Source organism: Sinocyclocheilus rhinocerous, unplaced genomic scaffold (genome assembly GCF_001515625.1).
Source record: "Sinocyclocheilus rhinocerous isolate Xijiao unplaced genomic scaffold, SAMN03320098_v1.1 scaffold69, whole genome shotgun sequence".
Classification (NCBI taxonomy): domain Eukaryota; kingdom Metazoa; phylum Chordata; class Actinopteri; order Cypriniformes; family Cyprinidae; genus Sinocyclocheilus; species Sinocyclocheilus rhinocerous.
Genome location: NW_015667272.1, coordinates 7,566 through 18,280, shown reverse-complemented (window position 1 = coordinate 18,280; position 10,715 = coordinate 7,566). Strand labels below are relative to the sequence as shown.

Genomic DNA, 10,715 nt, shown 5'->3' with positions numbered 1-10,715 from the left:
CGGTGTGTGTGTGTGTGTTCACTGCTGTGTGTGTGCACTTTGGATGGGATAAATGCAGAGCACTAATTCCGGGTCACCATACTTGGCCACATGTCACGTCACTATAAAATTGCCATTAGGAAAAAAATATAGATTACAAATGATTGATTATTGTCCAGCAGTGTATTTGAGTTCTTATAGCAAATTCAAAGTAAGGGATAAGACAAGAATTCCTAGTAAAAAAAAAAGAAGGAAAAAAATAATAATAATAATACATACATACATACATAGGCCTACATGAAATTTTTGTATTTTACATTTCTGTCACTTTTGAAATGATGGCTACACCCCTGGTGTGACAAAATGTTAGCCTATACATAATACTTTTAAAGCTTTTTTTTTTATTTTGGCTTACATAAATTTCTACATATGCCATGTCATGCCATAGCATCATTAATCTAGCATCTAACAATGGACAAAGGTGTTTTTTGTTTTTTTCTGTAACCATATGGTTCTGTAACCATAAAGGCTGCTGTGTAATTTGCCCCCTGACTAAGCATTTAAAGAATTTAGGGGAAGCATTTGAATAATCCTGTGAATGCACTTAAAGAATGCAGAATCAAATCGTTAATCGAATCGAATCGTTCTGAATTTGCAAAAATCGTTCTTGAATCGAAAAGATTCACAGCCCTAGTGCTTTCCCATTGAGAATGGGTAACAAATTTCTATCCGGATATTTTAGATGGTTCGTGGGCCCTGTGCCCGTTGACGGCAACATCGCTCAAAAAGTAGCCCAGTGTATCATCAGCCTTAGTTCATATTCTTCCAAAGACTTACTGTGTTGTGAAAATCTTCAATGGTGAATTCTGTGAAACCTTGGCTCACCAGATCCTGTTTACTCTTGGCAGCAATAGCCTTGAACCTGCCAAGTAAACACAACCAAACAGAGTCTTAGAGGAATGTACTCAAGGTTACAGAAGCTACTTCAGACCATTATCTTCTCCCCATACTTTCATGTAAATGATCTTAACAGGCTTGACACAACAAGTAGTTTGTCTGTCCACACTGAAATTGAAAACGGTGCATGATGTAAAACAATCAGTGTTGTTAAGAACATATTTAATGTTTAATATCCAGTTTTGTAGAGTGGGAATCATTTATTCAACCAAATGAATAAACAATGTTTATTCGGCTGAATGTAAGCTGGCAGGTGGTTACCTATGTAATTCTTTGCTGTCTTCAAGTAAAGACTCCAGATGTGAGAAACCAAAAGCTCTGTAGAAACAGTTCCCATCTGGCCGTGTTTTGCGTATAGATGAGTACTTCTTCTGCAAGTCCTGTTGACAAAACAGTTTGATTTGTTAAAAAAATAACAGTCAGAGATTGGGATTTCTCTGCTTGAAAATTTTTGTGCATAAATGAACATTATATGCTCTCTTATCTCTAGGGTATGTGATTAGATAACTGAGATAAAAGATAAGTGCATATTAATAATAATTAATGCATAGCATTCCATAAACATTCATGCACTATTGAAACGGTTCACTTACTCTTATCTTCTGCTGGTAAATGGTGTCATCGTCAGCATAATCTCGCTTAAGGACAGACAGGACCTGTCTTTCTGACACCAGAGGAATACTGGTTGCGATCTAGAATGACATTCAGGATGGGTTAAAGAGTGAAACTTAATGAGCACCATGTGCATATATAAAATGCATGTATATTAGGCTTAAATGCCAGAAATAACCACGGTTCCCACACCTTTTGAAAAATTAATTCCAGTAACTCATTACATTTAAGTATCCCAATACTATTGCAGTTTTATTCATATTTTAAAAAAAAATTTTTATTATAAATTTTTTTTTTTTTTAAATGTCTACATAGTTTTTATTAATTTTATTTTAGTTTTAGTTAATACAATTTTTTTTTTACAAAATAAACGAGAAATGTTTCCTTGGCAACTAGCTGAGAAAAATAAAATGAAATATTTTTAAAATATAAAATATGTTTTCGTTTTACTTAATTATAACAACCCTGGTTTTAATACATTTCTTTTAATTGTAACAAAGCAAAATCTTCACCTGTTAAGTGCACTGTTGAAATACTTTTTACTAGAGAGCCAACGTGTGTATAAAGCATCACAGAACATTATAAAAATACAAATTATTAAAATTATGACTCAATTACCTCTTGCTGAATCTTATCTTGCTGTGCAATAATGGCTTCATCATATGCAAGACAATTCAGCCCTGTCAAAGAACAAACACAATTAAGTGCAAAATATCGTCAATTTTGCCTATTACTTGAAAACAGGCAAAAACCATAATTGTACATGATCAGTCATAAACATCATTATTGCTGTTACTACGAGTGTAATGGTATTTTTACATTTGTTTCACAGTGCAGTGTTTTTTAAAACGCTTATGTGTCACACCTCGGAGCATTTTCTTTTATTAAATGTTTATATAACGCTAATGGTCGTAACGTTATATAGCATATTATAAAGATCTGGACACTGAAACTGAAGTGCTTTAAAACATAAACAATTAACTCTCAGCTATTGTTGTTAGCAGGTTAGCAAAGCGCTAGCTGCTCATCCCATCAGCTCATAACAACATCCGCATGTGCAAACCGATACAAACAGAAGTTGGTTCTGGCCAAATTGCGGTAAAGTAATTCTCACCGTCAGCCTCTTTTTGAGAGATCTCCTGCTGTTGCTCCTCCGCCATGTTCCTGCTGAAGTTATTTCCGGTCACCTGATTGAGTGGAACGGCTGGAGATGAACCCATTTCCGGTTGAGATTTTTTACCTGATGAATACCCCGATGATCACTGTTTGCTTTACATGAGTTAAAAAGGATTGCCTTTGTGAATGTGCATGTTTTGAATTGAGTTCAGTTTACTCCCATAAAAGCTGATGGTAAGTATACATTTTGACATAATTATTAATAATTAAGAATAACGTTTTTTTTACGAACCAGGCAAGTCACCGGTGACAAACTCTCATAGATAATTAATTTTCTAAGCGTCATCTTAAAACAAATTAATATAACGAACTGAAAAAAATACATCATACCATTAAATCATTTTAAATATTTCTGAAATAACGCTAAAGAGTTATATTTGTATGTGCTAAATAATATTTAAAATTTTATAGATTTTAATAAAATGTTAATTATATAATGATGCCATGTGACACTCTGTTCAGTTAATGGGATTCTTTCCAAATGAGCTGATGATCTGAATCAGGTGTATTAAAAGGAGACAATTAAAAAAACGTGCAGGCCAGGATTGCAAACAGCCACCAATTATGGAGTTTTTTGATTATATGAAATCTTTTTTCATGACTGAAAACTCGTGACATGTATGTTTGACACCGTATTCTGGAGAACTATCTGTATGCAACATTTTATCAGACCAAATATATTTAGTAAGTGCAAGATTCTATCAATAATCTTATATTTGATGTACAAGCCTTTCCGAGTTACTGAGTAAAGTTAATTCACTGAATTACTCAAACTAAACGGACTTTTATGGCGGTACATAATGTTTCCGATCATCACAGTGAGTCTAAAGGTGAATACCAAGGAGATCATGGCCTGCCCTTCACGAGCTGCAGAGGAAACAACCAGCGCTCTACAGATACTCACAACGGGCCCAAACTTATCCTTGGCAGGGCGCGTGGTGATGTTGGCTCGCTGGGTGATGGCTGATCCCCGCAGAACTGGAGCGGCGCGGACACGAGCGATTCCCCGCAGAAATCCAGACATCTTGATCCTCTGAAGTCAAGTGTGTGTAATGAACCGGAAGAGGTATAGGACACCGGAATGTGCGGCAAGGCTCATGGGTAACATCCGCATGCTTGTGGGAGTTGTAGTTTTTTCCGCGTTAACCATTTTTAGTTAGTCTGTTAAAAATAAATAAACAATCTTGCACCGACACCAGTTATACGTTATTAAGATTATTCATTCCATTCGTGTAGTTATGTAACAGTGACACTGTTTTTTCGTCGTGATATAGTTAAATGGTCACTGAACAATCTTTTACCTCTTTCATAATCTGGCTTCATAAAACCTGATGAACTTAGTAATATGTGCCAGCTGACGCAAAATAGCAAGTAAATCATTCACATCCTTGTCTGCATACTATTAAAAGATAGCCTATTTATTGTTAAACTACAAAGGAGTAAGGGCAATGCCATCACCCAAAATTCACAGGACGTGGAGCAAATTTGTAGGGTTGAACCAAGGTAATTTTTGTCTTTCTGTTGCTTCATGCATACCTGTGTCAAAAGACAAATTAACTCCTTTTAATGTTATAATTGTCCTAGTTTTCACAATTTTCAGGTCAGGTTATCAAGTTTTCTGTTTCTGTATAAGCATTGACACAGTCTTGCCTATAAATGTTTTTTTATTATACATTTCCAACATTAGGGGAAAAAAAGTTTGTCACATAGACCCTTTATGAACACGTGGTCTTATTCATCACAGTTTGTTGTAAGTTGCCACATTAGGAGTCTATAACTAAATGTTATAGTCCATTTAATGGATTTTCAAATACACTGAAAAAGTAGTTTAGTTATAGCACAAAACAATAAAACAGTGAAAAAAGTAAAAGATATCAAACTGTTTTTGCCAAAAGATTGTATTTTTATGCTTGGTTTAGATATGACAGTGCAGATTTGACAGAAAAGTGAAGGAAGATTTACAATCCATATTTTAAATCATGAAAAGCATGTTTTTTTCTGAGGACTCAGTTCAGTTGTTCAAAATCCACTTTCATTATTATTGACACTTGTATCCCAGTATTATTGTGTCCCCTTCTTTACTCAAGACAAAAGCTTTTATAAATCTGACAGAAGGCCCCTTTTCACATTTCTGGAGTTCTCAGAAGCTGCAGTCATCAGATGGGTAGACTTTTATAGTAGTGAATGGGAGACTACAGAAAATAGGATTTTTGCATTCCCATTTGCAAAAAAATCCACAGTAGTGTTTCAACAATTTCTTAAAAGGAAAAAAAAAAATTTAGAGTTTATCCTCTTAAATCTATTTAAATTATTTAAGACTATTATAAGACTATTACTACCGCCACCCCCAACGTCCAAGACATGGTTTCGACCTTGTGGACAAGTGCGATTAACTGAATCGTAGGTAATTGTTGTTGTTTTAGTTTGATGCTGACACTAGCTAATTACCGGATGACTGTGGGATACAGCTCTCCAGAGTACAGGTAACAGCAGTTGAAGGACGCAGCCAGGCAGCCCTTCCCTATCACTGCCAGACTGGTGCGTAACACTTGCAGGTCTGCACATGCATAAAAACAAGAGTCACGTATACATAGGTACACGATCAGCCATGTGAATGTCAAACTCGAAATGCCAGGGTCTCGATTGCTGTGATCTTGAAGGACAGACAAACCTCCAGATCTCACTGGAATAACAGCTATTGAAAACTAATGACCCCACGTGACAATGAGACTGCAGTTTTATTATTACCGTGCTCTATTGCCAGCGAGGCTCAAATTCTCACCATAAGGCACCAGAAGATTAATGAGTATGATTACACCAGCCAGTACAAGAGCTCCGCACTGAGATGGTCTTCGTCCTAACATGCTCATGGATATCGTAACCAAGATTTTGGCTGGTATATCCACCGCTCCAAAGATGACCTGGATAAGGTAAATGCTGACCCCAAATTTCTGCAGATCCATGGAGAGGCCGTAGTAGGCGAAGCTGGTTGAGAACCTAAGATGTTACAGTTCAAAGGTCAAAAGTGTGGTCGTTTTCAAATGCTGGTTGGTACTGAATGAAATGCTAGGATTGAGTGACTGACCAGACTGCGCTGAGGCACACGGTGATGGTTCTCATTGAGGATGTGCGCAGGAGGTCTAGAGCGCTGTAAGACCCCTTTGAACAGGCCATCTCCTTCTTCATGGACTCTTGCAACATCTGCATGCACAACCACAACAGAATAAGCATTCGGAATGACCCAGGCGATGCTGAAATTGATACGTCATACAGTAAATAATGTCATACCTCAAGGTTGATTTTGTCAGCTTCTGCACGCCGTCCATTTATGCGAGCCACCTTTTTGAGGTTTTTTACTGCCTGCTCTGATCTCTTGGTCAGGACCAGCCACCGAGCAGACTCTAAGAACCACCTGCAGAAGATAATAATGTGACTAGAATCCACTGCATCAGATCCCATACTGCTACATATGTGACCCTGGACCACAAAATCAGTCATAAGGGTCAATTTATTGAAAAGAAATATTGAGAAAATCACATTTAAAGTTGTCCAAATGAAATTCTTAGCAATGCATACTACTAATCAAAAATTAAGTTTAGATATATTTACGGTAGGAAATTTACGAAATATCTTCATGGAACATTGATAATTTTGACCCATGTATTTTTGGTTATTGCTACAAATATACCCATGCGACTTATGACTGGTTTTGTACTCCAGGGTCATATATGCCAAATATACACAGATTTCCAAGTGGATGACTTCTTACAAGGAGTTTTTAATAGCCATTTTTTTATATAGGCATAATGTGTTGAGGATTGCTTTGTGCAAATTGTCATTTGGTTTACAATAATTATTTAAATAATGAATAATCATTGTTATTAGTAAAATTAGTATAATATAATATTAATTTATAATATAATGTATTTTTATTACTAAAATAGCAATAAATAAATGTTATTTAATTATTATTTCAATTATTTACTACTTAATATTATTAATTTATTTAAAAGATTAAACACTAATATACATTACCGTTCAAATGTTTGGGGTTAATACGATTTTTTTTTTTTTTTAAATAATACATTTATATTTTTATTCAGAAATTGATCAAAAGTGTCAGTAAACACTTTCACATTGTTACAAATTATTTCTATTTAAAAAATCTGAAAAAGCATTAGCTTCCACATACACAATCCTTTTCAACATTAATAATAATAATTTTAAAAAATGTTTCTTGAGCACAATATACGCATATTCAAATGATTTCTGAAGCATCGTGTGACGACTGATATAGTGGCTGCTAAAAATTCAGCTTTGCCGTTACAGGAAAAAAAAAAGAATTAAAATTTTAAAAAATTATGTTGTTATAGCCTAATATAACACAACATTACTCTTTTTACTATATCTTAGACAAGAGAGGTAAATTATTAAATCTTACCGACCCAAAGTTTTTAATTGTAGTGTATTTGTTATGTAACCAAAAAAGAAGTAGCAAATACTGACAGCACTTGTAATGTACTTGACATATTTTAAAAGTGGAAAGGAAACGCACCATGAGTAGAGGAAGGACACATAGAAAGGCAGAGAGACGGCCAGTGTGAGCCAGCGCCAGTCTCTGATGCAGTAAGCGACGGCTGCCAGGATCAGCTGGCCTGTGGTGTAGCAGTAGCCCGTTCCTGTGCCCACCACCGTCCGCACACGCGTGGGGATCCATTCCACAACTGAGGAGAAGAAACAATGACACGTCATTCCACAAGATGTCGCCAAATACAATGTTATTATTTTTGTTAAATAAACAAAACCACTGGTAAATAAAATGCACCTTAGTATCGATATTTTTGGTTTGAGTATCGATACTTTCGATACTCGCGTCAGTAACGATATATCGATACTTCGGATCGATACGCCCATCCCTAAATGTCAGTCAAATGCAATGTTTTTTCTCTACACATTGAATAGGTGCCAACCTCCAATTTACAGCTGTTATTCGCTGTACTCACTTAGAGAGAAGGAGTTGAGCACCAAACCAGACAGGGCCATGCCACAGCAAACGCGGAATATGCAAAACATGGTGAAGGAGGTGGATTTTTGGAAAAGTGTGTGAAAAATTTTATTTTATGGTCAGTCACAGTTGTAACTGGTGGGATAATGTGTATACTGAATTAACATATTTCTGCCTGTACTCACTTAGAGAGAAGGAGTTGAGCACCAAACCAGACAGGGCCATGCCACAGCAAACGCGGAATATGCAAAACATGGTGAAGGAGGTGGAGAAGGCAGCACATGTTCCTCCAACCGCCATCATCAGGTTAGAGATCAACAATAAAACACGCCGGCCAAACCTGCAACAGAAGACGGAAATTTTACCGCATTTCTGGGTCAGAAGGTGTAATATAATAGCGTTTATGATTATAATATTGTTGTTGCTGTCGTATTTAATAGTAAAACCTGTCACAACCTGTCAGAAAGTCCCCCAAAAAGTACTGCTCCCACAAGGACGCCTCCCATATAGGTAGTTTGACTCATTTGCTTTAGGGCACGCTGGTCACAAACCAAATCCCACTAAAAGAGAAAAAAACAAACAAACATTCGATTAAAGACACACATGATAAACATTATGACTGTTTTGTTTGCATATATAGCATTGTGGACAGGCAGAGGTCATACACACTCTTAAAAATGAAGGTTGGCATTGATGATTCCGTGAAGAACATCCATAGAACCTTTCCATTGGACAAAAAATTCTATATAGTGGAAAAACATTCTTTTATATTATTAAAATGCTCCTCACACTAAGAAATGATAATTGAAAGGTTCGAGGAACCAAAAATTGTCGCATAACTGTGAAAAATCCCTTTTGGAACCTTTATTTTTAAGAGTGCATTGCATAAAACGTTCTTTGAAGGGTGAAAAGGATCTTTAGATTGTTAAAATATTCTTTAGATTGTTAAAATCCTGCTGGAAAAAAAGAAAGCTAAAGCCAGTCTATGGTTTTAGTGGGTTTAAGCTGGTCAAGCTGGTCTCTGCATGACTAAGTTGGTTGGTCTCCCAGCCGGACCAGACCAACGTGTCTAGCTAAGGAAATGGTCAAAAACACTCTAAAACCAGCCTGATAAGCCTGGAAGACCTTAGGCTACTTTAGACTGGTTTCTTCAGCATGGGCACAACGAAAAAATGTTTCTTTGAAGAACTTAACAGTGAAAAGTTCTTTTGGGAACCCAAAATGGTCCTTCAAAGCCATTGTTGCAAAACCCCCTTTGGGAACCTTTATTTTAAAGAGTGCTGTGACCCCAAGTATTTGCATTTAGAAGTTGCATCAAAAAAAATCATTAAATTATTGCATTAATGATGCTAGACCTTTTACCATTTACCTCAGTAATGATAGTTGAACTCATTTCTGTCGTGTTGTAGTACCATCCATCCTCACAACTCTGCATCTCTATCTCTTCCTCACCCTCTTCCCATAGGATCTCTGAACTGTTGCTGCTCAGAAGCTGCCATTGAGGATGTGCGTAGCGTCTGCAGCGTTCCAGTTTGCCGTTTGTGCCCAAGGGCACGGTGGCCCGCAGCACGTCCCTAGCATTCATGGAGGACATTGAAATGTTGGCGTGGGGGGTGCAGTGGTGCGGTGGCACAGCGGCCACAAAATTCTGCAGCAGGTTATGGCTGGCCATCATCAGGATGGGCATACTCAACATGGTAACATGCACGACCTGGAAGCGCCCTGTGCTGCCAACCTGCTCCAGCAGGTCAGAAAAAGCCATGGCTCAGAAGTCGACAACAACAGGAAATACCACAGGTATCACAATTCATGTGATGAATATGAGTTTATGAGTTTGAGATATGAGTTTGAGATATGAGTTTGAGATATGAGTTTGAATGAGTTTATAACCCAATGTTCTGCCTTGAGGCGCAAGTCAGTTGTAAAATGTATCTGTGGGAACATAAAGATATGGTATGAAAAAACCCTGATAAAAAAATAAAACAATTATAGACTCTGAAATAGGTCATGCTATGCATTAATCAAAAAAAAATTACATTGCAATCACAAAACAATTATATTCCAACATAACAGATTTAAATATACTCATTTAGCAGATGTGCTTATCCAAATGATTAAAAGCACTAGTGTGTCAGATATATATTACTAGATTATACAGATGCAAATATATTTTGATTTGAGAAAAAATAAAAATTCTCAAAGGTTGTTTTAAAAGAAAGGACTATTTCAATCTTTCTACTTCAAAATTTCATAATGCAATGCATTACTGGCTGTTTCTTTGTAATTAATTAGTAAATACTAGCAATTTCTAAATGGAAATTGTTTATGCATCAAATCTTTAGTGTGTCTATGCATATGTATAAGCATATTACTTAATAAAATGAAAAAAAAAAAAAAACTAAAAAGAAAAGATTCACATATGAGCATAAAAAGCATGCGCACCTGTTGTAGCTTGAAGGATGTCCTGGATTTTCTCCCTAAATCAAATGGAATTAGAAAGCGATTCTCAATAGGAGAGGTACATAGAGAAACTGTTATGCTTTGTTGTATAATCAGCTCTGAAATTCCTCAGGCTTTCGGGTGGAAATGCACTTCAGGTCCGCACTGGATTAAAAGGTCCACTTTTAAACTGCTTGAAGCACAAACTTTTCCATGGAGCCCAGGAAGAGATGCCTCAGCTCGACTGAAGTTGCTGTGCTCCCTCTGGAATCCCTTGGCTAACCTCTGTGCTCGTACCTGCTGTGTCCTGAAGCTGGTCCAGTGTCCGGGCCGGTGGGGGGTTACTGTGAGGAACAGAGCTCAACTCAGGGTAGATTAGTGTGCGGGAGTTTATGTCTCATTATAGATGTGAAAGGGGAGGGGATTATGGGTAAATTAATGATTTTAAGGCATTATTACGGACTCTCTGCTTAGCTGTTGAGTGGGACAAAGGCAGAACGTTTTGTTTACTCTAGCAATTATGAGTGGGACAGAACAGATAGCACAA

General features: G+C 36.7%; 2 protein-coding genes across 2 annotated transcripts in view; both read right to left on the bottom strand.

Moving 5' to 3' along the window:
* The window catches only part of LOC107733484 (ubiquitin thioesterase OTUB1-like), a 9,263-nt gene extending 6,355 nt beyond the window's left edge, over window positions 1-2,908 (bottom strand). Inside the window, exons 1-5 of the mRNA XM_016545115.1 lie at window positions 2,663-2,908; window positions 2,167-2,228; window positions 1,530-1,628; window positions 1,198-1,316; window positions 817-901 (exon numbers count right to left, since the gene is read on the bottom strand). Coding sequence (XP_016400601.1) covers window positions 817-901; window positions 1,198-1,316; window positions 1,530-1,628; window positions 2,167-2,228; window positions 2,663-2,768 — 471 coding nt within the window. The 5' untranslated portion in view covers window positions 2,769-2,908. The remainder of the gene's footprint in view (window positions 1-816; window positions 902-1,197; window positions 1,317-1,529; window positions 1,629-2,166; window positions 2,229-2,662) is intronic.
* A 2,260-nt stretch (window positions 2,909-5,168) lies between these two features.
* Window positions 5,169-9,734, bottom strand: LOC107733489 (solute carrier family 22 member 6). The gene is made up of 8 exons (XM_016545120.1): window positions 9,099-9,734; window positions 8,186-8,289; window positions 7,915-8,069; window positions 7,280-7,448; window positions 6,013-6,136; window positions 5,810-5,925; window positions 5,507-5,721; window positions 5,169-5,281 (listed from the first exon to the last, which is right to left on the bottom strand). The coding sequence occupies exons 1-8, from the start codon at window positions 9,489-9,491 to the stop codon at window positions 5,169-5,171; spliced, it is 1,389 nt and encodes a 462-aa protein (XP_016400606.1). The 5' UTR covers window positions 9,492-9,734.
* Window positions 9,735-10,715: the final 981 nt, after the last annotated feature.

Bases quoted from the DNA above. Each gene is read 5' to 3' on its own strand.
- LOC107733489 (XM_016545120.1), bottom strand. From the start codon at position 9,491: ATGGCTTTTTCTGACCTGCTGGAGCAGGTTGGCAGCACAGGGCGCTTC. The intron at 8,290-9,098 runs GTAAATGGTAAA...TTTCTCTTTTAG, and splicing joins GTTCAACTATCATTACTGAG to TGGGATTTGGTTTGTGACCA. The intron at 5,282-5,506 runs GTGAGAATTTGA...ATGCATGTGCAG, and splicing joins TAATCTTCTGGTGCCTTATG to ACCTGCAAGTGTTACGCACC.